The sequence below is a fragment of the Balaenoptera physalus genome, assembly GCF_965194825.1.
Source record: "Balaenoptera physalus genome assembly, chromosome: 19".
Lineage (NCBI taxonomy): Eukaryota > Metazoa > Chordata > Mammalia > Artiodactyla > Balaenopteridae > Balaenoptera > Balaenoptera physalus.
In genome coordinates this window covers 57,790,227-57,817,255 of record NC_138900.1, presented here as the reverse complement: position 1 = coordinate 57,817,255, position 27,029 = coordinate 57,790,227, and the positions used below count along the sequence as shown (strand labels likewise).

Below are 27,029 nucleotides of genomic sequence, written 5' to 3'. Positions count from 1 at the left end.
CATCAGCCTGCTTGTTCATTCTCCCCTTGGAAACAAACTAGTAGCAGGTGTCTGGGTGGGGGGCTTTGCAGGCTGATTCTGCAGACCGCTGGCTGGATAAGGCTTCTGCGTGTTTTCCCAGCTAAGAGCAGGCAGAGTTTCAGATGGCTTTGGACAAGGAGGTAAGAATCAGCTTATAGAGACTGTCTAGAGCGCATGTCAGGGATGGTTTTCACAATTAGGTTTTAGTATGGGGGAGGGAGAAGGTGATTTGTCCCTAAGAAAAAGCTGTGTTTAATCAAAAGCCACATACCAGGAAAGCAGCGTAGTAGCAATTTTTGAGAGAAGAGAAATCATGTATATCCTGCTCAATTTTTTCAAGGTTAAGAGAAAAACATTTTTTTCAATTGCTTTTTAATATGCTTGTCAGTTAGATAGTATTTCTAGTTAAAGGAGTGAAAAAGAAAATGAGGAGGACGGCAAGAACATTGTAAGAATGAATTTCTCAAGCAATATGAGTCACAGATGGTTCATACACAGAACATAGTTGAAAATTATTGTCATATTGGGATTTTTTTTTTTCGAATGTAGGACCAATTAGAATATCACTCGTTGATCCCTGCTAGCTACAGGGCTTCTGTTCATTCCTTAGCTTTTTTCTTTCTTTTCTCTTCTTGTTTTTTTTTCTTTCTTTTCTTTTTCTTTTTCTTTTTTGGTTGTTGACTATTTTGGGAAAAGGGAAATTCCTCTTGCTTTTCTTCCTCCAGTAACCAAGGACCCAAGTGACTCAAACATGCCTCTTAGTTATTCAGAATCTTTCTAAACACGGTCCAAATTAGTTTCCCATTCTGTGCCTAGAAAGTGGAAATACAGAGCGTTTTTTAATGCGCAGAGGGCATATTCCAAATCATCTTGTGGGATGATACTTTTCAGTTTCAATGTCGTGTGATAGGAAACAGTTTGCTGGCCTCGTTTTTTTTCAAGCAGCAAATTGTTTAACTTCTCTTCTCTGGGACAAGCAGTAATTAGCGCTGCTCTAGGGAGCAACGGTGAAGGTATTTTTAAACACGTCTTTCCAGGTGTCCCCTGAGCTGACACGCCCCCACCAACATGTCTGAGCAATTTTCAGCAACAGACTGTAGTGGGAAGTTCTGACAATTTCGAGGCATTTTTATGTATCCACTCTATTTTATGCTTACAATTAAATGGAATTGTCCCAGGGAAAGCTCGTTTGTAAAACGCTGAGCGATACAAGTGCTGGAGTCTTATTATCACATATAATTAATATTGGAAACATAAAACTACAGTTACTTGTTAATTACCTGAGACTTCATCTCAAGTTACTCAGTGCTGTGAGTTACATTTGAAATTTAAACTCTTTCCCCCCCCACCCCAATGCTCCCAATGTAGTTTAAACACAAAGGTATCATCTTGGAAAAAAGTGTTCCTTTCTTGGCTTTGTGGTTTTTATAGTTATTAATACTGTCTCCCCCAAATCAATTTTTATGTATGGATGACTCTATGACTAATATATAAAAAGTCCATCTCTGTCTGCAGACCATGAGAGTTGTGGCATTTTCCAGAAACATTCTTGACATTCAACAAGATGGTGCTTGACTTTTAGTTTCTGTAGGGATTGCTGTGGCAGAGCTTATTGTCAAGATCACAGAATTCTCCTTGTCATGAGGTGCTCTGAATTACATGTAGTCTAGGTGCAAGGCAATAGAACGAGTATCTTTCAGCTGTGCGTTGCTCTTCGCCAGCCCGTTGGAAAGGGACCCTCGGGCACTGTGGGCTCTGGGTGCTGACAGCGAAACCTTTCCCATTGCAGATTACGTCTTTGTCACGCCGGTAGAAGTGGACTCGGGCGGGTCATATGTTTCACACGACATTTTGCACAACGGCAGGAGAAAGCGGTCGGCGCAGAGTGCCAGCAGCTCCCTGCATTACCGATTTTCAGCATTTGGACAGGAACTGCACTTAGAGCTTAAGCCCTCGGCGATCTTGAGCAGTCACTTTATTGTCCAGGTACTTGGGGAAGATGGTGCTTCAGAGACTCGGGAACCCGTGGTGCCAAGATGTTTCTATCAGGGATTTATCAGAAACGACAGCTCGTCCTCCGTCGCTGTGTCTACATGTGCCGGCTTGGTAAGCACCCCCTACTCCCTCTTTTCCTGTGTTTTGTGTAACTGGAATGAACAGATGTCTGCAATCCTAAGTGCTCTTGCAGCCAGCTCCACACATTCACACTGTCAGCTTTGATACGTATAATATCCTCAATTGAATTAATCTAATCTGCTCCCAGAAAAAGAAAATCTATCTAAAAGAACTTTAATTACCATTTAGAACGTTCTTTTGATGTTTAATGGTCTGGGCCTCTTCATTTTCCATGTTTGAGACGATCCCCCAAGGAAATTAATTTGATGGATGCCATTCGCTTTGGAAAGTCTTGAGAGACCAGGCTTTATATAAATCTAACAAGCTGCGTGCCTCTACAGTGCTTTGAAACAGGGAAAACTGTATTTAATGCAAAAGTGCATTCACTGCCCTGGGAAGCCCAACCTTCCCTGTGGAAGGAAGGCCTCTTGTTTTCTTTCAGCTGATCTGTTCATGTTGTCCTACTCACGTAAGACGTCCTTTTTGAGTGTGATGTGGTGTGTTCAGGGGCTGGTGGGATTAAGTGTGGCGTCCAGGAAGGCAGGACACTTAAAAAAACATTTGGGACAAGCGTTATTTCCTCTTGTGTAATCCTCAACTGTTGGGCTCGAGATCAAGAATATTGGTATAAATGATGCTTGTCTCAGGATTCAGTCATCTGTGAGGCAATAAACGGTGATCTGGGTTGATTTCATCTTATGTTGCAATTGAGAAGTGTCTGTAACTGACAGAAGAGTTTGTGTGTGTGTTGAGACACACCACGGTCATGCTCCGGCGTGGCTAGAAGAAGGAAAATGTGAGAAAGCCCAGCTGAGGATGTAGTTAGTATTGTACATGATACATCATGTCCGAGCAAGAGGGGGAGGGGCTTAGGCGCTGGTGAATGAAGACTCCCATGTTCTTGACTAGCTGAAACTTTATTCTTTAACTTTTTTGTTTTCATATTGTGACTTGACATGTAGCTAAAATCTTTTATCACAACCAGAGTTATGATATTTTTTGGTACGGTCTTTAAACTATAGAGCGAAGCAAAGATTTAACAATTCCCGGCTAAGCTGGATCTGTTTAAATGAACAATATGGCTTACTAATGACCTATATATTCTAACATGGTTACACACAACTAGGCAGCCCACACGCACGTGACTATATCTTGTTTTTGTTGTTTGGTTGGTTTGGTTGTCGTAAGTCTCCTGCTCATTTGGGAGCGTCCTCCTGTTTTCCCTCTCTTCTGTCGATTCCAGTATCCTTATGTCTTCAGAAGGAGGTTAGGCCGTCCATCACAGTGCCTTAAACTATCCCATTCCAGATAACCCAGGGGTTAAGAGTAGTCTGTCCAAGTTCATTTTTCATACCAGCCCTTACTAGTAGGACCTTGGGCAAGTTATGAATCTCTCTGTGTCTTAGTGTCTCTGTCTCTACAATGGGAATAACAAGAGTGTTTACAGCACCGTGGGGATAAAGTGACTTCCTACATGGGAAGTGCTACAGCAGCTCTTGGAAGGAACTTAGTCTCCCCATGGTTAATGCGCTCAAGATTCCACTTTCTGTGAGTGATAGGAAATCTGACCAGTTGTCCCATATTCATAGATGTTGGGTTGTTTCTCCTAAGAAAGAGATTCACTTTTGAACAGGGAATGACCACTTAGCACATAGAATGAGGCAAGTTAAAAAGTTCCATCTTTGGGATGAAGGTGAAAGAAGTCATTGGCAACCACATCTGCCCGTGTATAAGGCTGATATAACTTTTTTTCTTTGCATACCAATCTGATTTTTGTTTGTTTTTATCTTTTTAATTCAGTTTTTATTTTATATTGGACTGTAGTTGATTTACAATGTTGTGTTAGTTTCAGGTGTACAGCAAAGTGACTGAGTTATACATATACATATATGCATTCTTTTTCAGATTCTTTTCCCATATAGGTTATTACTGAATATTGAGTAGAGTTCCCTGTGCTGTACAGTAGGTCCTTGTTGATTATTTTATATATAGTAATATGTATATGTTAATCCCAAACTCCTAATTTATCCCTCCCCCCCACCTTTCCACTTTGGTAACCATAAGTTTGTTTTCAAAGTCTGTTGAGTCTGTTTCTTTTTTGTAAATAAGTTCATTTGTATCATTTTTTTTAGATTCCACATATAAGCAAGATCATATGATATTTGTCTTTCTCTGTCTGACTTACTTCACTTAGTATGATAATCTCAAGGTCCATCCATGTTGCTGCAAATGGCATTATTTCATTCTTTTTTATAAGGCTGTTATAAATTGAAATCATGAAACTCACAATCTGTTCCTACTTTTCAACAAGCCAGCCACATATACTTAATTAACTTTAGTTCTGTAGGCCTCAGTTTCCTCTCCTGGACCCTGTGAAATTATTTCTAAGACCACGGCCATCTCTAGGCATCTGACTCCAATTATCCAATTGTTTGGGCCCATGGGGTATGGGGTAGGGAGAGGATCAAGCTTATCCCCCTTGCATTACCCACCTCCCCAAGTCCCTGCCGCACAACAGCAAAATACAGACACATACAGCCGTCCTCAATCAAACAATAAGAAAAATAAAACAAGGAAGAGGACAAAACCACAAATGAGAAGCTGAGACACTGCTCTGTATTAATGTCTGTAACTTCTATTGAAGTATAATGTATATACAGAAAAGTGCAAAAATGTATATACAGAAAATGCAAAAATCGTGGAGTACAGCCTAATGCATTTTTACAGAGTTCACACCGCTGTAACCAACAGCCAGATCAAACGGGACGTTACCAGTGTCCCAGAAGACCCCTACCCACATCCCCTTCCACTCAGTGTCCCCCAGAAGTAACCACTATCCTAATTTGTAACATAGCTTAAGTTCGCCTATTTAAAATTTTTTTACCTAAGAGAGGGTCATACAATAATTCCTCTGTATGAATATTCTACATTGTTTCCATCTAGTTGTTGGTGGCATTTAAACTGTTTCCAGTTTGGGGCTGTTAGGAGGAGTAATGCTAAACATTCTCATCTATGCCTTTTGGTGAGCTTATGGACACATTCCGTTGGAAACATACCAAAGACTGAAGTTGCTGGGTCATAGGTTAGTATATATGTTCTCCCCAAAGCAAAATAGCGGTCAGTGCGGTCAGTGTTCGTTTGTTGGTTTTGCAGCTAGCCCTTATACAGGCAGCACTCACCCTAAGCAGGTGAGAGTGGCACCACCCAGCTCCTTCCCCAGGAACTGCACTTACCGCTATTTTCCTAGATTCTGCCAAACAGCTTTTCAGACTGGTTGCACTAATCTACACGGCCATCAGCAGTGTATAAGAGTTCCAGTTGCTCCACATTCTCATCAACACTTGCCGTGGTCTGTCTTTTCCATTTTTGCCACTCCCATTGACGGATGTGAAGCCATATCACACAATGGGTTTAGTTTGCATTGTTCTGATGGTTAATGAAGTTGAGTATCCTTTCTTATGCCTACTGACCACTTGTGTACCCTCTTTTGTGATATCTTATATGGACAAGAAGTATTATACAGGTTTTCCCCGTTATCTGAAAGTAGAGTGTTCCTATGAAATCTTTTGTAAGCCAAAATGACAAAAGCAAAGAAGCAATTACCTTAGGACACATCTTGGCAATGAATGCACAAAATAAATTGACATAAAGCACAAGTGCTCCCAGACGTAGTTCAGAGCTACAGTGGCTTGATGCAGAGATTCTGAGTGTAGTTCCTGGGGAAGGAGCTGGGCAGTGCCACTCTCCCTGCTTAGGGTGAGCGCTGGGTGTATAAGGGTTAGGTGCAAAACCAACAAACAAACACTGACCACACTGATCGCTATTTTGCTTTGGGTTTTTTTTTTTTTTTTTTTTTCATAAAAATGAAAATCCTCTTCGTATTTCTTTTGGTTAGCAAAAAACAGGTGCTAATTGGGTCTTTCGTAAAAGCAAAGTGACATAAAGCAAACTTGCGAAAGTGGAGGGCTCCTGTAAATGTTTTCAGCCCAAATTGTGGTGCTTTCTCCTTTCTTTGTGAATAGAAACAAGAATTCTGAGCAAAAACACCTTTGCCAACCTAGCATCTTGGATATCATGGCTTTGCATCTCTAACAATGCACTGACCTGCATATGAAACGCTATTGAATAGCAGTAGTGAACCCTGGGAAATCACTTGAGGCTCCACGTTGAGGAATCACTTCTCTAGGCCCGTTGAGAGATGGGGATGGAGGGAAATAATCACTCCAGGAGGAAGAAATTTTCCTTCTAGCTACCCAGAACCCATGAACACTGCTCACCTTCTTTGGTCAAACAGGGGGTTCCTAAAGTGAATTAGCAAGCGCTGTAATGCATTCAGAATAGTGGATGATTCAAGGGTTCAGGAGATGGGCAGGTCTCTAACATGCTTGGTGGATGGGCAGGTCTCTTACACGCTCATCAAAGTTCACAAGCCAGAAGAGATAAATAACTCTTCTTCCACGAATACAGAAACTGACATGAGATGAAGGAGACTAAGATGAATCGTCTTCTACCTGAAGTGTCTACATTGGTGTTTTCACCAAGAGGGGGGCTGGCAACTGGCATCAGAGTGACTTTCAAGGTTCTAGCAGTTTCCTAGTGTGCATCAGTGCGTATTAAAAAAGTGATAAGTCCCCTTTAGATAATAGAGTACTGACAGGAAAGCTAACCATTATCTTGACTGCTAGGGAAACCCCAAGAGCGAGTGAGAAAGGGTGGAGGGGTTCTAATAGTGAAATATATTTGCATACATACATATTCCAGTTAGGATGTCTCCAGCAGGGAATTTAATAATTCAGAATTAAACTATACTCAAAATAGTCTCTTAAAATGTACCCCCCCACACGATGGGTCTCATTTTATTCAGGAGTTAAGTAGGCAGTTATTTACTTGGAATAATCCATCAAACAGGAGTTGCAAGCTTCCATGAGTGAATCCTGCCTACCCTTATGTCTGGAGGGGGTGTTTTTTAAAATTTTTACTGGAATATAGTTGCTTTACAATGTTATGTTAGCTTCTACTTCACAACAAAATGAATCAGCTGTACATATACATATATCCCGTCCCTTTTGGATTTCCCTCCAATTTAGTACACCACAGTGCATTAAGTAGAGTTCCCTGTGCTATACAGTATGTTCCCATCAGTTGTCTATTTTATACGTAGTATCAATAGTGTATATGTGTCAATCCCAGTCTCCCAATTCCTCCCACCCCTCCCCTTTCCCCCTTGGTATCTGTACATTTGTTCTCTACATCTGTGTCTCTATTTCTGCTTGGCAAATAAGGTCATCTATAAGATTTTTCTAGATTCCACATATATGTATTAGTATACAACATTTGTTTTTCTCTTTCTGACTTACTTCACTCTGTATGACAGTCTCTAGATCCATCCATGTCTCTACACATGACCCAATTTCGTTCCTTTTTATGGCTGAGTAATACTCCATTGTATATATGCACCATATCTTCTTTATCCATTCCTCTGTTGATGGACATTTAGGTTGCCTCCATACCCTGGCTATTGTAAATAGTGCCGCTATGAACATTGGGGTTGCGTGTGTCTTTTTGAATTATGGTTTCCTCTGGGTATATGCCCAGTAGTGGGATTGCTGGGTCGTATGGTAGTTCTATTTTTAGTTTTTTAAGGAACCTCCGTACTGTTTTCCATAGTGGCTGTATCAATTTACATTCCCACCAACAGTGCAAGAGTGTTCCCTTTTCTCCACACCCTCTCCAGCATTTATTGTTTGTAGATTTTTTGATGATGGCCATTCTGACCAGTGTGAGGTGACACCTCATTGTAGTTTTGATGTGCATTTCTCTGATGATTAGTGATGTTGAGCATCTTTTCATGTGTTTGTTGGCCATCTGTATGTCTTCTTTGGAGAAATGTTGTTTAGATCTGCCCATTTTTGGATTGGGTTGTTTGTTTTTTTGATATTGAGCTTCATGAGCTGCTTGTATATTTTGGAGATTAATCCTTTGTCAGTTGCTTTGTTTGCAAATATTTTCTCCCATTCTGAGGGTTGTCTTCTCATCTTGTTTATGGTTTCCTTTGCTGTGCAAAAGCTTTTAAGTTTTTAAAATTTTGAATGCCTTTCAACAGGAACAAGCTCTCTCCAGCTCACCACTGCCCCTTATGCCTGGCTGCCTTACACCCTGAGAAGGTTATCTAGGTTTGCAGAACTTTGTCCCAGAATCTCCGGGTTGCAGATGAGCCCAATCTAATCACTCTCTGCCATGCACATTCTTTTGACCATACCCAGCTTCTCCTTGACCACCATGTTGATGAAATGGTCATTACATCCAGGAAGCCTATGCCATTGTCAGGAGACCCTTCATCTTGATGTTGAACTACATACAACCTGCCTTCTTATGACTTTCACCTGTATTTCTTTTTTTGTTTTTTAGATTTTTATTTGTATTGATTGATTGATTGATTGATTGCTATGTTGGGTCTTCGTTTCTGTGCTAGGGCTTTCTCTAGTTGCAGCAAGTGGGGGCCACTCTTCATGGCGGTGCACGGGCCTTTCAATATCGCGGCCTCTCTTGTTGCGGAGCACAGGCTCCAGACGCGCAGGCTCAGTAGTTGTGGCTCACGGGCCCAGTTGCTCCATGGCATGTGGGATCCTCCCAGAACAGGGCCCGAACCCGCATCCCCTGCATTAGCAGGCAGACTCTCAACCACTGCGCCACCAGGGAAGCCCTCACCTGTATTTCTTAATTTCGTTTTCTGGGATGCTAGGACAAACCTGTGTCTTTCTTCCTACAGACTAGGAGATCTCAAAGTCCCTTTTGCCCCCCAATTTTTCTACCTCGGCATTCCTTTTTCAGGGAGACGGTAATTTTCAGAGTGTGGTCAGCTGGATTAGCTTAACTTGAGGTGTTGAAAATGTCAATGTCTTTACATACAACAGAAGGTCAGGGAGGCTGGACCCAGGAGTATGTATTTTTAATTCTCCAAGTGATTCTAATACATGTTAACATTGGAGAACCATTGGATTAAGATATTGGACATATAGGCAAGTTTTTTTCTTAATTGCTGTTGGTTTGACAGACTGAGCCCGTTTCTGCAACTTAGTAGAAATGTCATATTTGGAGAACTGATCGGAAAGATACATTGAATGACTCTGTCATTCAACTATTGATGGGCTTCTGTTATGTCAGGCACTGTTCAGAGCACAGGGTGGAAAAAGCTGCAGGCAAGGTGGATGCTGTATTCTGCTTCACTGGATTTCATTCTAAGGAAGAAATGGAGTGGTGATGTTAGACCCAGAAATGCTATTTTATTTTGAACCAGGCTGTGATTCAGCAGAGCCCTGGAACAAAGGGTTCATGGAGTATGGTTTTAGATTAGGATGTTAACAACTCAGAAATGTCCTGTGTTAAAGACATTTGCTTAACTCTGTTTAAAAACTTTCCCTAACTTATTTGACTGTGGAAACTTTTTTTCAAGGAACCTCTCTTCCTAGTCTGGTAGTGACAAGAAAATCACCAAAGCACTAATTCCCAAAAGAGGTACTATAATATTATGTATTGGTTTCTAACTAAGAGGTATTCCAGCCATAAAAGGGTTTTATGACCCTATAAGTGGTATCATGGTCATATATTCTGATAAAATTCGGGAAACTTTTATTAAGCAAATGTCTTTGCTCTAATACATTTCTCACCTTTTAATGTGCTAATGTGCATTGTGAAGCTCCAAGAGGTGGAATTTTGATACTAATTTGACTACTTCCCCATTCCCCCCTTTTAAGCCATGCTTCCATCCACAACTGGCCCAGGGTTCCATGGTCCGCCATGAAAGAACAATTCTTAGGTCTGAGATTATTTATACTTTATTGGTACCGGATGAATCCAGTTACCGCGTACGTCTTCCAGTTGGAAAAATGTACCTCTTGCTTAAATTCTGGACACTCAGCTCCAATGTGAAGATCAAGGCAAGAGGCATGCAAAAATGCCACCCGTATAGCATTTCTGCCCAGATCTGTGATACGTGGGTACTTTAGCTCTGATTAATCACCTCAGCGGGGGGCCCAACTGGCGGGAGCGGTGGAGCTGTGCTGTTCCTTTGGCATCTTCTGTCCAGCCTCTGATTAGGATCCAGCCTCAGCATCACATCAGGGGCTCAGAGTGGAATATGTACCACGAAATCCCTCCAGCCTTGACTGCCGATGCACTGTCCAATTTTGTCACTTGGTTTTCCTTCCTTTCCCTTTGCTTTGTCCGCAACAATTAAACCATAAGTGGTGTTTCTCTTCCATGGCTGGCTGCCCTAATGTCCCCATTGTCTCTTTCTTAGTGGTGGCCTTTTTGGACTATGACGGCAGGGACCCATTCTCCGGAGAGCCTAGGTCCCTGAAAGGAGCTTTGGAAGCAGTTGGTTTCAATAGGCGGTAGGGGAACACTTTGATCTCCTTTTTTTCAGAAGTATTTTATGACTCAGAAAGCTCAGCCATTGAGTTGCCTGTTGCTGGTCACCGGCTGCCCGGTAGTCTTTAGAACGATTTCCATTCATAAAAGGGCTGAAGTTAAATGACCTTAGTCCACACAGGCAGAAAGAAAGCAGGCTCTTCTGCTTTGTGGGGCCTCGTTAGCCAGCAGAGGTTTGCTGCGTGACACACACCCCCCCCTGGAACTTTTTGGTCACTTGAGAGGACCACGTGAAGTTAAGGATTAGACTGGGTTCTATTTACAAGTTTTTGGACACAGGCTGACCCAAATCAGAGATGTTTTCTTAGGTTATGCCTTGTTTCATCAAGGGTAAAAAGATTTTTTTTTTTTTGCCTCTTTCCTGTGTGCTCCTTTCAGACGTGATGTGTGAAGATGATTATTTGCTCATAACAACACTTTTAGCAAAATGCCAGCCAGTCTTTTTTTTTTAAAAAATTGCCAAGGTGTTCTGATTACGGGATTTATGATGTATACTAAAGTGGAAATGCCTTTGAACTTAGCTTTCAGTCTCCAATCCTAAGTTTTGTTTTTAATCATTCAAGACTCTTTTAAAAACAATTGCAAAGAAAAATCTAAAATATCAGGATTCATCATTTTGGCAACTGTGTGTAAAGTATCTTGTGAGTTTTATAGATATTTTGACTGTGTCGTGTTTCCTGAGTACCATTGTCTCTATAGAAAAATTCAGTTCTCTGTGAAGACTAGGAAGGGTGTTGTATATTGAACGAGTTCTTTGTGTTATTTTGATATTTAAAACAAATGTAAAGTTCTTTCATCCTAATAAAGCATATCTAGGTTTCACTGAACAAAAAACAAACAAACAAAAAAACACCAAGGTTCTTGCCGGAGAGCGGGACCCCCAGGTTGATTTGAGGGTTGCTCTCGTGGGAGGGTGAAAGGCTTATCCCTCCTCCCCATGCTCTCTGCCTGTTAGAGGATGGCCACTCAAGCATCCGTCTCCCCAAGGGCCAGAATTGAGAGTCTTGGGCTCTGCTCTCAGTTTTCTCATCTGTAAGGAGATGAGAAATGGGCAATGGTAACTCCCTCTCTCAGGATTGTGACCATCTATGAATGAACTCTATCCTCGATTATTCTTTTCGTTGTTGTTTGTTTTTTTATTGAGTTCTAGTTGGTGTACAATATTATAAAGTTACAGATGTTCAATGTAGTGATTCACGATTTTTAAGGGTCATACTCCATTTATAATTATTATAAAATATTGGCTATATTCCCCATGTTGTACAATGTATCCTTGTAGCTTATTTTATATGTAATAGTTTGGACCTCTTACTCTCCTACCCTTATATTGCCCCTCCTCCTTTTCTCTCCCCACTGGTAACCACTAGTTTGTTCTCTATATCTGTGAGAGTTTACTTCTTTTCATTATATTCACTAGTTTGTTGTAGTTTTTAGACTCCCTGTGTAAGTAATACCATACAGTATTTGTCCTTCTCTGTCTGACTTACTTCACTTAGCATAATACCCTCCAAGTCCATCCATGTTGCTGCTAATGGCACAATTTCATTCTTTTTCAGTAGTATTCCATTGTGTGTGTGTGTAGATACACACACACACACGCACACACACACACACACACACACACACACACACACACACACATCTTCTTTCTCCATTCATCTGTTGATGTACATTTAGGTTGCTTCCATATCTTGGCGATTGTAAATCATGCTGCTGTGAGCCCTGGGGGTGCATGTATCTTTTTGCATTACTGTTGTTGCTTTCAGATATAGACCCAGGAGTGGAATTGCTGTGTCATATGATAGTTCCTTGATTATTCTTGACTTTGGTCTCTGAGAGGGTCTAGGAAGGAAACGGTAATTGAAGCTCCTGCCCTGGAGCCTTTTCAAGCTCGTCAGAACAGGAAATGAGCCCTTGGATGTTGGCAGTCATCCTGGTGAGAGTCCTGGGGGGTTTGTGGGGGAAGGTAACCACTGCTTGATCAACTATATGAAGACATAAAATGAGAGGAAGATAAAGAATCAAAGAGGAAGGAGCAAAGAAATCGATAAAGATGGGGATCAAGGCACATGAGATAAAGCCAGGCAGTGTAATGGCTTTGAGCTCAGACTCTGAAACCCCAGCTGTGGCCTTTACTGTGTGACCCAGGTCAAATTATTTACCCTCTCTGGGCTTAATTTCTTCACTGGCCAGATGAGGATAATGGTAGTTCCTCAGGTTTACGGATGCTTAATTGAAACAAAAATGGTCCATGTACAATGCTAAAAAAAACAGCGCCTGGCACATAGTAATTACATTGATAGTGTGATAATATATCAAGTAGTAATTGGTATTATTGTAGCAGAATTGGCTAATGCCAATGCACCTTACCACCCACAGGCAGGAAAGTTTTAGTCTAGATATTAATAACAGTTTATACTGATTGAGCATGTATCGAATTATTAAAACTGGAGCCATGGAGAGGAAGATTCAGCTAAGACACAGATGGAGGCCTTAATGATATTTAACTACCAGTCGGCATATCACTATTCAAGGTCTAAAGTAGCAATTTTTTTTCCCATGCGCTTGAAAAAGACTTGGGCACTTTGGAAGGGGAAAAACTACATATATTTAGGCTCCGCCTCTGAACATTCAGTAGGTACTAGGTAGAGCCTGTGTGTCCACTTGAATAAAGGAAAGAAGAGCTTCACAGATGGTTCCAGGGACACTGGAGACTGTGAATCGTTGTCCTAAAGAAGTCCGCAAAGAACCTTCTCCGGGGAGATAGAAGACTAGTGGAACATGCTTTTGGAGAATTGCGTTTGCTTTTGGAATGCATCACACCTTGCAAGTGTGGTCATCGATGCTCTGACTAGCGTTAGGCAGTGTGTGTACTAAGGGGGGCAGGTAGGGGTGGCTAATGTGAATCCAAATGTACAGATGGTCCTTGTTTCTACATTATAGGACTTCTCAGTGGCAAGTATTAGAACAACTCCACCTTGAACTTGGTTAAGCATAAGAAAATAAATTTTTTGTCTCTGGGATAAACTTTCTTCTCTCTCTGTCTCTGTCTCTGTCTCTGTCTCTCTCTGTCTCTCTCTCTCCCCCCCTCTCCCTCCCCCTCTCTCCCTCTCCCCACTCCCTCTCCTCCTTCCCCCCTTCCTCCTCTTTCCTTCTTCCCCTCCCCCACCTTGTACTAGGTGACTAGCTTTCAGCAAGGCTGGACCCAAGCTACCCAATGACATCATCACTGCCCTCTTTCTATCAGTCTTTCAGCTCTTTTTGCTCTTCCTTCTTGCCCTTCTGCATGCAGGACCACCCGAATTCCAGACATGATTCAAACGTTTCCCTGGGTGCCTGGTATCTCGTGTGACTTGCGGAGCAGTAACTCTGCAGTTGTAACCTATATCATGCGTGAGAACAAGTGGGTGGGGCTCTGGGCTGCATTTGCTCTCTCACCTGTCAGTAAGCCTCAGAGGGCCACAGTCAAACCATCTGTGTGTCCAAACAAGACGAAGTCGTATTTTGGTTTCTGTGTTGGCATGTGAATTAACGCACAGAAGGAGGTCTGGGATCACGCACGGCAAGCCAAGAGCTCCAGTTACCTATCAGTCTGAAGCTCTTTTTGAAACCAGAGTTGATTCGTTCTGTTGTGTGTGTGCCCTTCAAATGTACGTAAGTTGTGTTAGCCAGTACTATTTCTGAAGCAATTTTTTTTTTGGTGGAGAAGAAGTGCTTAAAAATAATGTGTATCTTGGCGTTCCTTATCGCGATGTAAGCATCTGTCTTATTCTTTTAACTGCTGTATATTTAATCATTCCCTTCCGATTAATATATTTGCTTCCAGTTTTCTTTTGCTGTTGCTGAAAGGGGTCTTCTTTGTGTGTGTGGCGGGGGTGGGGGGGTTGTTTTTTTAACATCTTTATTGGAGTATAATTGCTTTACAATGTCGTGTTAGTTTCTGCTTTACAACAGAGTGAATCAGCTATATGTATACATATATCCCCATATCCCCTCCCTCCCAACCCTCCCTGTCCCACCTTTCTAGGTCGTCACAAAGCATTGAGCTGATCTCCCTGTAGTTGGGTCTTCTCAGTTGCATGCAATTCTATATTTTATGAGAGAGAGAGACAGAAAGACCTACTTTGTGAAAAGCTGAGATGCCAAACACATATGGGATATAAGCTGTGGCCAGAGATTGACTTGCTGATAACTGACATTATCCACCCAATATCACTATCACCTTGGTTGTATAACATGCAGAGTTACTGGGAACTCACTTCATTTTTTGTTTTCCATGAGCCTAAGACAGTGGCTTAGAAAACCACTTCTCTCCAGTGGAGCACGTGTGCTGGTAAAACTGCACGGTTTCCCACCATCAACAATAAACAATTTAAGAGAAAATGGTACTGATTAATTCCTGAAGTCCAAGTATAAACAGCCCTAATGTTAACAGTGCACATTGAAGGCTCTCATGACCCAAAATATTTGCCTGGGTTTCCTACACATCTCTGTCCACAAACCCAGGAGTTCCTCCTCAGTTAGATCAAGTTATTGCCATGGAAGCGCGTTCCCACGGTTTTTCTATCCAGTTTCAGGGCCCCGTACACTCAAATACCATAATACAAGTCTGGCGAGAGTGTCCTGTCTGGACTGCATGCTCACCTCTCCTGAAGGGGTGCCTTTGATGTATGGAAGGATTTCATGTTCAGCTGAATTCTTTTGATTGCTTATTCATGCCACTGAGCTTTGGAATATCTTATCTGCCCTTATTACCACCACAAGTCAAGGGGGCATGCTTTCTAATATAAATTATAAAGTGCACATCACTAATTTACTAGAAGCCAGCTATGTGCACACCCTTCTTTAGAACCGGCACTTGAAAGGGATTGAGATAAGCTAGTCAAAGGAGATTATCTGTCTCATTATTTACTGAGCTCTCCCACAGCAGAGTGCTGTTTGAGTGTCTGTGGGTTCATTCTGTGACTTTACAGTTCCTCAGCTCCCTTTCATATTTTACTTTGTCACTTCGAGGGGGCGAATGAAGAGTTACCCCAAGTGAATTTCTCTGTCGATAAATAATGAACACAATTTTTATTTCTACCTTGATTGTCGAGTTGAGGTCTGTTGTAGGCAGCACAGAGATGTGGCTGAAAGAAAATATTACTGAAATGCGTTCTCACTCTTTAAATATGCTAATGTATTTTCCTAAGGCTTAGTCTTATCTCAGGGTTTTACAGTCATTGTTTTCCTGTAAAAGGCACTGAAGTAAGATGAATTCCAGTCCCTTTAAAAGATTCCTTTTGTGCATAAAGAAAATGCTAATTTCTGTTTAATATTATATATTTAGCACTGTCATTTATGATAAAATAATATCTAGATCAGTGAGTCTCAGCATATAGAGCTTTAAAAAAATGTAGATGCCCGGAGCCTACCCCAGGCCAATGAAAGCAGAATAGCTGAGGATGAGGCCCAGGTATCTGTGTTTTTAAAAGACTCCCCAGTTGATTCTAATGTGCAGTCAAGTTTGAGGACCCCTGCTCTAGATAAATGTCCTCAGGGGCTTTAGAGCTGCTGTCACCTTAGAAATGCCTTGTGCAGTAATTTAAGAAGGCAGGATGGTATGTTAAAATGCATGGGATTTTAGAAGTTCATCTCTTTCACTTAAGAGTTATGTGATCTTGGTGAAATTATTCTTTTTAAAGACATTTTATTTTTAATTAATTTATTTTGGGCTGCGTTGGCTCTTTGTTGCTGCTCATGGGCTTTTCTCTAGTTGCAGCGAGCGGGGACTACTATTCTTTGCGGTGCACTGGCTTCTCATTGTGGTGGCTTCTCTTGCTGTGGAGCACAGGCTCTCAGTGTGTGGGCTTCAGTAGTTGTGGCACGTGGGCTCAGTAGTTGTGGCACACGGGCTTAGTTGCTCCGCGGCATGTGGGATCTTCCCGGACCAGAGCTCGAACCCATGTCCCCTGCATTGGCAGGTGGATTCTTAAACGCTTCACCACCAGGGAAGTCCAGACATTTTATTTTGAAATAGTTTTAGACTCACAAACAGTTGCCAAGATAATATAGAGAGTTCCCATGTATCCTTCACCCAGCTTTGGGACATTATCAAATTATCTGAGAATCTAGTTTCCCTGACTGTAAAGCAGAGATTAAAAAAAAAAACAAAAAAACAAAAAAAACCTTCAAAGTGAAACCGTACACCTAAGGTTGGGACTTGAACCCAGCCAAAACCGACACTGGGACTTGAACCCAGTGTCTTTTAATTGAGATCACACACCTGCTCTCAGGACTTAATGAAGCTCCCGTTCTTTCTTTCATTGCAGAAAGAATTCAGTGAGACAAAGTCATAGGTAAGAAGTGGATTTATTTAGAGAGATACACATTTTCCATAGACAGAATGTGGTCCATCTCAAAAGGCGAGAGCGGCCCTGGGAGAAGCACCCTCCACAGACAGAGTGTGGGCCATCTGAGAAGGCGAGAGTCCCCGAAATATGGATTGGTTAGTTTTTATGGGCTGGGTAATTTCATAGGCTAATGAGTGGGACGATTATTCCAACTATCTTGAAGAAGAGGCAGAGATTTCCAGGAATTGGGCCACGCCCACTTTTTGGCCTTTTATGGTTGGCCTTGGAACTGTCATGGCACCTGTGGGTGTGTCCTTTAGCATATGCTAATATATTGCAATGAGCACATAGTGAAGCTCAATTGGAAGTCGAAACTTCTGCCATCTTGAACCTAGTTGGTTCTAACTAGTTGGTTCTAACCAGTTTATGTTGTATCCTCAAGGGCTATGTCATTCTTTTAGAGGTTGTGCCCCGCCCCCTTCCCTCCTGTTTCAAAAGGGTTACCATGAGAATTAAATGAGATAATGATAACATATAAAAATTGTGGGAGTAGAATTCTAAATTGGCCCCCAAGCTTCCCAGCCCCTGGTATATGCACACCTTCTCCCAGTGATTCGATCAACTGCTAATTTAGGTGCTGCTGGGAAGGGATCTTGCAGATGTAATGAAGGCTTCAAATCACTTGACCTTAAGATAGCAAAATTGTCCAGGTGGGTTTGACCTATCCTATGATCACACAGAATCAGGAAAGGCAGAGAGTTTCATAGCTAGGGGGATTTGACATGTGAGAAATTCTCCATTGCTGGCTTTGGAGGTGGAGGGGGCCACGTGGCAAGGAATGCAGGTGGCCTCTAGCCGATGGCCAGCAAGGAAACGGGGCCTTGGTCCTATAACTAGAAGGGACTGAACTGTGCCAACCATCTGAATGAACTTGAAAGTGGATTCTTTCCCAGAGAAAGGAATGCAGCCTGGCTCAGGCAGAAACCCTGTGCAGAGAACCCAGTCACACTGTGCCCAGACTTCTGACTTGCAGAGCTATGAGCTAATAAATAGGAGTTATTTTTAAGCTGCTAACTATGTGGTAATTTGTTCTGTAGCAATAAGAAACAAATGCAGAAAACGTCTAGAGTGCTTACTCTGCAGCTGGCTCAAGCACACGGTCCCTTCCCTTTGCAGAATCACGGCCATCTGAGGTCATCCATCAGCTGCTCATGCTGCCTCGTGGGGCAAGTGGGACAGTAGGTCCAAGGAGAAGCAGTAAGCTTCCTTCGATTTCACTGTTTACAATTGCGTGGGAAGTTGTGATATTTAGCCCACGGTTTCTCAGGGCACCATTGACACCATTGAGGCGGGGGAAGGGGAGTTTGCTGTGGCCTCTACCCACTGGATGCCAGTAACGCCCCCCTGGCTGTGTCCAAAAATGTTTCCAGACATGGCCGGGTGTTCCCTGGGGACACCATTGTCCCCAGCTGAGAACAATTGATACAACACAATCACAAACTGGCCTCTTTAATAGAATGCATTTATGTAAGCTTATTTTTTTCAGTGTATACTTGTTGATCTCAATGCCAGTAAGAATAATGATTTTAGGTACTTCACCTGCTTTTGAGGAATTTAGCCCGGGAGATGGAGAGGAATGGTATATGCGGGCTGGCAGGTGGATTGGGTGGCAGCAGGAAAACCGTCTGGAAGTATATTGAAAGGTGTGTATTTGCTTTTGAACTTCACAGTATGCCAATCCAGTCTGCTGAAAATAACTGGATCTCTGAAGGCACAGGGATATATTTATAAGAAAATTGACTCTTGTATTCTTATGCGGGAGGGAGTCTGACGATGTGGATGTAGGTTAGAAATGTGGATTCTATTTCTGGATTTGCAGCTGAGCTTAGAGAAAAGTTAAATATCCTTTGTGTTCTCTTGATCTATAGGACTGGGGTCGGTGGGCAGTTCTGGGAATGAAGGGAGAATGTCCTCTATGTTTTGTGATTGTGTGTTCAACCCTAGGAGCCTTGTAAAGGTATATTAGATTTTTCTATCTACTGCATGGAGTTGGGCAATTTATTATGCATTAACTTCTTAGTACTTGGAGGGGCGAGGTACTTGGAGGTGTTTGAAGAGGTACAGAGCTCTGTTTTAATTGGAATGCTAGGTAAGAAACCTAGTTCCCTCATAGTCATGGACTCACCAGCTGACCTGATCATTGAATCTATTTCTGTCATCCCTTCTTTGAATAGACCCTTCATCTAAGAGTGAGTAGTACATTGGTCCTATGTAATTTGCAACATCCTTTAAATTACTCAACCTCTTTATAAATATACCAGGGAAGCAAAGTCAAGGTCCCTTTGGGGCTTGTATTCTTAGTTCTCAGTAACGAATTGCTGACGTTTCTTCTTTCTTTTCCCTCTATTCCTTCCTCTTTCCCACCCATCTACTCATCCTTCTAACCCAAAACATTTATTCCCAGCTTACTATGTGCCTCAGTCCTATCATAGACTATGGAAATACAAAAATGATAATATGGTTCTTAAATTTTAGGATATTCCAATGTGAGAGTGGGGAGTATTGTTGACAGGAATATAAACACAGAAGGACAGTGTAACAGAATTAATATAATTGCTAAGGTGTGTTGAAAGAACCATGAGAGCACAAATAAAGTGAGGAGACTAATTTTTAATTCGATGGGCAGGCAATTTAAATGATCCCGTTAGCCCATGAGGGTATATAAATACCAGGTGATCTTATGCACACATCTGTGTAAACATCATTGCTCACAGGTCAATTCAATACCCAATTGCAGCCACGTCTTATCACCTTCACTGTCACCACCGTGATCGAAGCCACTCTAATCTGGATTCCCACCGCAGCTTCCAATCTGATGATTCTCTTACGTTGTGTCCCCTATGAGGTGTTTTTCTCAAGTAGCCAGATGATCTCACCTTCCTCTTCTCCACCAACTAATGGCTTTCCATTGCCCACAGTATATAATCCAGATTTCTTACCATGGTCTACAAGGCCCTGTGTGATCTGGCTCCTTTGGCCTGAAGTCCTATATCTTCTCCCATCGTCAACTCCACCCCAGCCCTTCTGATATCTGGGGAAAGAGCAAAGTGCAGTCACAGGAGTGGGGGCCTTTGAGCATCCCCAGAGCCCCCCCACTCCTGTGATTGCACTTTGCTCTTCCCCCAGATATTCACCTGGTTTCTTCTGACACTTCTTGGCACTTCAGTTCTCTGTGCAAATGTCATCATTGCAGAAAGTTCCTCCCTGACACTCGGTTACTCTCCATCCCCTGATCTTGCTTTATTTTTATTCCTACTCTTTACACTTACTACCTGACCGTCTTGTTTATTACCTTGCATATGCTGCCTTCCGCTCTTAAATATCTGCTCCATGAAGACTGGAGCTTTGTCTCTGCTGTTCCACAGCTGTGTCTCCAGTGGCTAGAATAGTCCCTGGCCAATAGTAGACACTCGATAAACATTTGTTATGTGAATGTATGTAATTAATATGCTGGTAATTTAGAAACAGATACATGATTTCTACGTTTGGCATACATCAGGAATTGGAGATTTCTTACGCACGCATGCATGCATTGGAAAAAACTCATCAATTGTGTAGCTTCTATATGCAGGTTAGATAATGGAGGTTGAGAGAGAGCAGTGGCCACCTTTAATTTTTTGTCTGCCCAGCATCTGTTTCCCCAGTCTTTTGGTAAAAACACTGAAGTTTTCCTTGGGGACCTACCTTCCTTACCTGTGCCTTGGAATTGGGTGGAGGTGACTTATTTCCCATAGTGACCAGTCAGAACATCAGCTGTGCTTGACTACAGTGATTGGTTCAGAGGTGAACATGTAACAGGAGCAGAGCCAATAAAATCAATTCTGGGACACCTGGGGGAAGCAGAGAGGATGGAATGTAAGTCCAGAGTTGGGGCCATCTTGTCACCTGATAGTAAAATCATCACAGCCTTGATGTCCAGTTATGCCTGAAATTAAAGTGTGTTGGCCTTTTCATTTGTATGAACCATAAACCCTCACCCCCTTTTTTTGGGTTAATCTAGTTTAACTTTTTTCCCTTCGAAATGAAAGTCCTAACTGTGGTAGGGATGAACAAGTTCTGGACACTTTCTACGAAGAGCTCCTAGACTCCCAGAGAAAATAAGCTTAAGGCAGCCAGGCATTCAGCGTGGAGTAGCCGACAGGTCAATGCAGTGGGCAGCTTGCCTACGCATTTCGTGATCAGCATTTCTCGGGTGTGGTGCCCACTGCACAGAGTCTGACTGCCTCTAGAATTGTCAGTATTTGTTCCTTGTGGTGCATCTTGGATGCATCATCTAGCTTGTTGATTCACTACTTTATCTGTCAGTTGTCTTTTTACCACACACGTCTCTGCGTCTGCCAACCATGACTGCACATGGTTTCAAACAGCCAGTACAAGTGAGCACGTTATACGCCTGTCAGTGAGCAGTTGGAGGGAGACGGAGCCTCCACGGTTGGCTTAGAGGATGACTTCACACTCTGAAACCACTTTTCATTGATTTCTTGGGACGATGACATGTGGACCGTTGTTGTAAAGCAGGAATGCTTATTGATGAATTACATTGTTCACCGTTCATATGCCGTTCATTTGTGTCTTTGAAGATGTTTATTTTAATCAATCTAATTTTAGTCTGCAGTGGATTTTTTTTTTTTTTTTGAAATGATGACAACAGAAGTGGTTTTGTTCACCCCGTGAATTCTTCTGTTTCTTTTTTATGAGGCATGGAATTCCATCTCCTCTTTGCTCTGGCACAGTGCTGTTCGATAGACTATAATGCGAGCCAACGTGTGTAATTTCAAATTTTCTAGTAGTCATGTTAAAAAGAAAGTAAAAAAAATGGGTGAGATTTGTGTTGACATTCTATTTGATTTAATCCAGTATATCAAAAATGTTATTTCAAAATATAATCAATACCAAAATTATTAATGAGATATTTTACACACAAGTCCTCAAAATCCAATGTGCATTTTACAATTACTGCACATTCATTTCAGACCAGCTACATTTCAAGTGCCTGGTAACAGCTACTGTATTGGACCGGATAGGTCTATTCATCTCCTATCTTGAAGTTTCCTAACATGTACAGCGAAAGCAAACAGGCAGGAAGGATTCCCTTTTCATTGACTAGTTGGCTAAAATTCCAGACAGTACTTGTAGAACAGCTCCAGTTTTTATTTAGATACTCTCTGGTGTGGACATGTTGATAACTTTGACTCAGAGATGCCTCACCATTACATAGTTACGTAGAGAATTGTGCAATCTGATGGAGACAATCAGATTTAAAGTACAGACGCTGAATTAAATATTTCTCTTGAAGATAAGTGAAAGATACTGTGTTTTGAAAGTTTTCAGAATATACACATGTATTTTCTTCTAATTATACTTGGTCCAAACCTGCTAGTTTAATTAACGTTTGCTCTTTTTTGAATGGAAACCTCTTTATCTCCTCTCATCTTTCTAGTTTGTTTTCATTATAACTTTCTTAGCTATACTCATTAACATATTTAGAAGCCAAAGTAAAATTGGCTTTAAAAGATTCATGGTCAGGACATTAAAAGTTAATGTTACATTACTTATTAGGTTCCCCCTCTTACGGAGGGTTCAGTAGCAAAAGTCATCCAGATCAGTGACGATTCAAAAATACATTGTATCTGATTTAGAATCATATTTAATGTATCAGAAAATGTAGTTACCCCATTGTATTTCTGCTCCAGTGGATATCTGAGCACATTTCTGTGGCTGGCGGCATGACTCCCTGAAGCCAGCGGCTCCCACAGAGAGGCGGGAGCCGTCAGCAGAGGGAAGGGTTTCTCCAGGCCCTGGCCCAGCAGTGGCTTCTCCAGCTGGAGAGTTCGAGCTGCCTGACCCTGGTACCGAGGGTCTAGCCCTTGCTGAGTCCTGCCTGCCTTAGGCCAGAAAAGTAATTAATATATACTATGTTAATACATTTAATATATATAATATATTTAATATATAGTATATTTAATATATATATTTAATATGTATTATAACATTGTGTGTATGTATGTTTATATATGTACATGTGTATGTATATATATGGAATTGACTCTTGCATTATTATATACATGTAAGGAATTGGCTGATGCATTATTATATATAACTATATAAGGGACTGACTCATGCATTATTGTATATATGTCAGGAATTGACTCATGCATGATAAGGGCTCGGAAGTCAAGATTTGGCAGTTAGGCAGCTGGAGACCTCAGGGAGCCCATGGGGTGAATTCCAGTCTGAGTCGGAAAGCAGAAAACTGATGTCCCAGCTCAAAGACAGGCAGGCAGAGAGAGCAAGCCCTCCCTTGCTCAGCCTGCAAGAATTGACTGAGGCCTACCCACATTGGGAGGGCCTTCTGCTTTCCTCAGTCTCCTATAACTCACACCTACATGTCCTCTAGAAACACCCTGGCAAACCCACCCAGAGTCACATTTCACCAGCTGTCTGGGACCCCGTGGCCGAGGCAAGTTGACACAGAATATTCACTGTCACGGGGTCTTTTCACTGTCCTTTGGCAAAGTTGACTTTACACCCCTTCTCCTCATAACATACACCAGCTGTGCTTTTACACTTAGTAATGTGATGATTTCAATAATGTCCGTCTCCTGGGCTAGATGGCAAGTGTCCCTGAGAGTGTGAACTCTGCCTTAAAAATCTTCTTTCTCGTCATTGTTATCTCAAGGATCTGTTATAGTGCCCAGCGCTCACTCTTTCTTCAAATATATATATTCAAGTATAAACACATACAAATGTTTTTCTGCATTCATAATAGAGTAATATAATCAAATAATATTTTAAGTATTAAAAATATATCCAGGGGCTTCCCTGGTGGCACAGTGGTTAAGAATCCACCTGCCAATGCAGGGGACACGGGTTCGAGCCCTGGTCCGGGAAGATCGCACATGCCGCGGAGCAACTAAGTTCGTGTGCCACAACTACCGAGCCGGCACTCTAGAGCCCGCTAGCCACAACTACTGAGCCCACGCACCACAACTACTGAAGCCCACATGCCTAGAGCCCGTGCTCTGCAACAAGAGAAGTCACCGCAATGAGAAGCCCGCGCACCGCAACGAAGAGTAGCCCCTGCTCGCCGCAACTAGAGAAAGCCCGCGCACAGCCACGAAGACCCAATGCAGCCAAAAATAAATAAATAAAATTAATTAATTAATAAAAAATATATATATATATATCTCTCCAAATGACTTCACTCACTTATCAAATATGTATGGAGTGCCAACCAGGTCCACCCAGGAGGTGTTCAGGAAGCAGTATAGCCTCGCGGTCCTGAAAGGGGACGTTAGTATTAGACTGATTGCAGTGTGAATCCGAGCACATCCACATGTGAGCTGAGCAACCTTAGCTCCACTGTGCTTCTCATTTTCCTAATTAACAACCTGTGGATAAGGTCACCTACCTCTTACGGTTGTGTTGTCTTACCTTCTTCATGCAGAACACATCTCGGGATGCACTGGAGAGGGCAAGCATCTATCTCTTAATCGTTGAATGTGTAATTTTTGAGTGCCCCCTGTCTGCCAGGATGCATTCTAGGTACTGGAGATAGAGCAGTGACTAGAGAGAAGAAGTCCCTGCCTTCATGGGACAATAAACAAACAAGTGAACACATCGTATGTCAGAAGGTCAAAGTGCTACAGAGTGAGTAAGGCAGATGGGGAATGCTGGCAGGATGGAAGGCTGGAGAAGGAGGCGTTTGTTCTTTGCTATCGGGTGGTCAAGAGAGGTCTCACTGATGAACTGAAAATTGCACGGAGACCCAAGGATGTGAAGGAGCCAGTGGTGACCGTGCTGGGGAAGAGAACCCCATGAGGAGAGGCGGTGAGTGCACGTGCCTTGGGGTGGATGGGAATAGGTGGTGTGTTTCAGGAGCCCCCGATACTCAGTGGACATCTTCCATCACCATAAATCATTGCTGCTACACTCTTCTCTCCTGCTCATCACCTAAAACGGATAGGCAGTGCATATTTATGCCTCAATGACACTTTGCAGGAAAATAGGGGTTTCAGCTGGAATAAGTGGGCCAATTTGAAGTGATGTGAGGGTCTTCCAAAAGTTCTAGATAAACAGGGAGTATCTGAAAGGCCAGAACATCCTCTTGCTGGCCACACTCTGAGGTATGAGGGCAATAAGGAAGGTTTTGGAAAGGTTGACTATGCTGAACACATCCTGTTGCCATATTAACTGGGATGAGGAAGATGCTCTCAGCTTCCCGTACTCAGTCCTGGGTTTGGTTCTAGCTAATTCCTGAAGAGTAAGCTCCAGTGTTTGAGTTGCTCTTCCAACTTGCTAATGTGCAGTTTTTTCCTTCACCCTCTCAATAGGGGTTAAAATAAGGGGAAAGGTCATTGGCCACCTGCTGAGATGGTCTGGGAGCCCAGAGACTTGGTTCTAGGCTCAGGACTCTTATTACCTACTCTGTGACCTTGTGCAAATCATTTCCCTTCTCTGAGCCTGGGTTTCCTCATCTCAAACTGGAGAGATGGGATTAGAGAAGCCTTTCTCAAACTTCAGTTTACTTGCATAGGCATTGTTTGCTGTGCTTGTTAGAAATTGAAATTCCTAGGCCCTACTTCAGATCTATTAGAATCTCTGAGACTGGGGTCCTTGGCATCTGCACTTTCAATAATTCTCATGCTCAGCACATTTTGAGAATCGGTGAAATGAAAAACTGATAGCCTGGGGATGGAATATACAGCATGGTTGACTGTAGTTAATAATATATATCATATGTTTGAATGTTGCTAAGAGTAAATCTTAAAAGATCTCATCACAAAAGAAAAAATGTAACTGTACGGTGATGGATGTTAACTAGATTTATTGTGGTGATCATTTTGCAATATATACATAAATCATTATGTCGTATACCTGAAACTAATATAATGTTATATGTCACATTTCAGTTTAGAAAAAGGTTGCCTGCCTCACACACTTGGGAAAAACTTCTAATTCCTTAGAGGAAATATCTTTTTCACACTTGGGGTTGGGATCGATTAGTGGGTCATTAATCAATTTAGTTATTATGATGAACGTTGGTAAGAAAGGAAATATTACAGAGTAGCGTAAAAATAGGGTAGAGTAGACAATACCAGGTTAAATGGTATCTAGGAAGGGTAGTTCATGACATTTTGCAGTGTGGGTATGTATGTGTGCATTCACTGAGTCAGGTTATAAAATGTGTGGGGTGTGTATGCTAATTTTTTAGACATGGCTTTTGGTCAGAATGGTTTAAAAGACACTGTTATAGAGCATCCATATTTAATGGCTGTGATGTGGTCCGTGTCATTGTCCCTCAAGAAAGTGGTATTGTGTGAGCCACTTAGATCCAACCCAGACAAACGCTGAGAATTGTGCTATGGTAACGTTAACAGGAACTATGGAGTCATTGAACAAATGTCTTTTCTAGCACTGATAGGTCTTAAAGATTACGTACAGCTCTATACACTTCTGCCATTTTTTTCCCCTTAACTCCCAAAATACAAGTAAGATTTCCATTAAGTCGTTGAACAGAAGTGGAGCATTCTTCCTCTCCTGGTAGCAAATGCTTGCCTTTCATAGCCCAGCTTTTAGCTGAGCTCAGATTCAAGACAAGGCTTGTTTGACCAAGTAAGACCCGTCGGAGTGCTTTGCCGTAAATGCCATAAACGTGTTGATTTAAGGGTTTCAGTGTATACTGTAGGTCATCAAGCCCCAAACAGAGCACACAGTTTTTGATCTGAGGATTCAGTTCTCCATTGTAAATCTGTCAGCCTCGGCTGTTGAGTCAGCTACTGAGGGCAGAATGTCTGTGGGGCTATTTATCCTGTCATATCAGCTTAGGTGAACAGTTTTTTGTTACTCTCTGTGGAATAAGCCAGTCCCCGTTAAATGTTCCTTGTGACTCCAGCATAGCTCTTATCTCCGTTTTCTGCCGTTGCCTGTGTCAGTAGGACAGGGCTTCAGGCGATGTAGCTTTAGTCTCGAGTTTTTGACTAAATGTTGCCATTCAATTTACAAGGTGATTCTGAAATCCTGCATACCACTTCTCTCCTTTAGAGAACGTTTCTATTTCTGCTTTACAAA

The 27,029-nt window shown here is 42.1% G+C and overlaps 1 protein-coding gene and 1 long non-coding RNA gene across 2 annotated transcripts in view; one reads left to right on the top strand and one right to left on the bottom strand.

Moving 5' to 3' along the window:
- ADAMTS18 (ADAM metallopeptidase with thrombospondin type 1 motif 18) overlaps window positions 1-27,029 on the top strand; it is a 425,082-nt gene that overhangs the window by 274,799 nt on the left and 123,254 nt on the right. The window contains exon 8 of the mRNA XM_082438969.1: window positions 1,811-2,127. Coding sequence (XP_082295095.1) covers window positions 1,811-2,127 — 317 coding nt within the window. The remainder of the gene's footprint in view (window positions 1-1,810; window positions 2,128-27,029) is intronic.
- On the bottom strand, window positions 7,685-12,140 carry LOC309649356. The gene is made up of 2 exons (XR_014257052.1): window positions 8,845-12,140; window positions 7,685-8,519 (listed from the first exon to the last, which is right to left on the bottom strand). It is a non-coding gene; the product is annotated as an uncharacterized lncRNA (long non-coding RNA).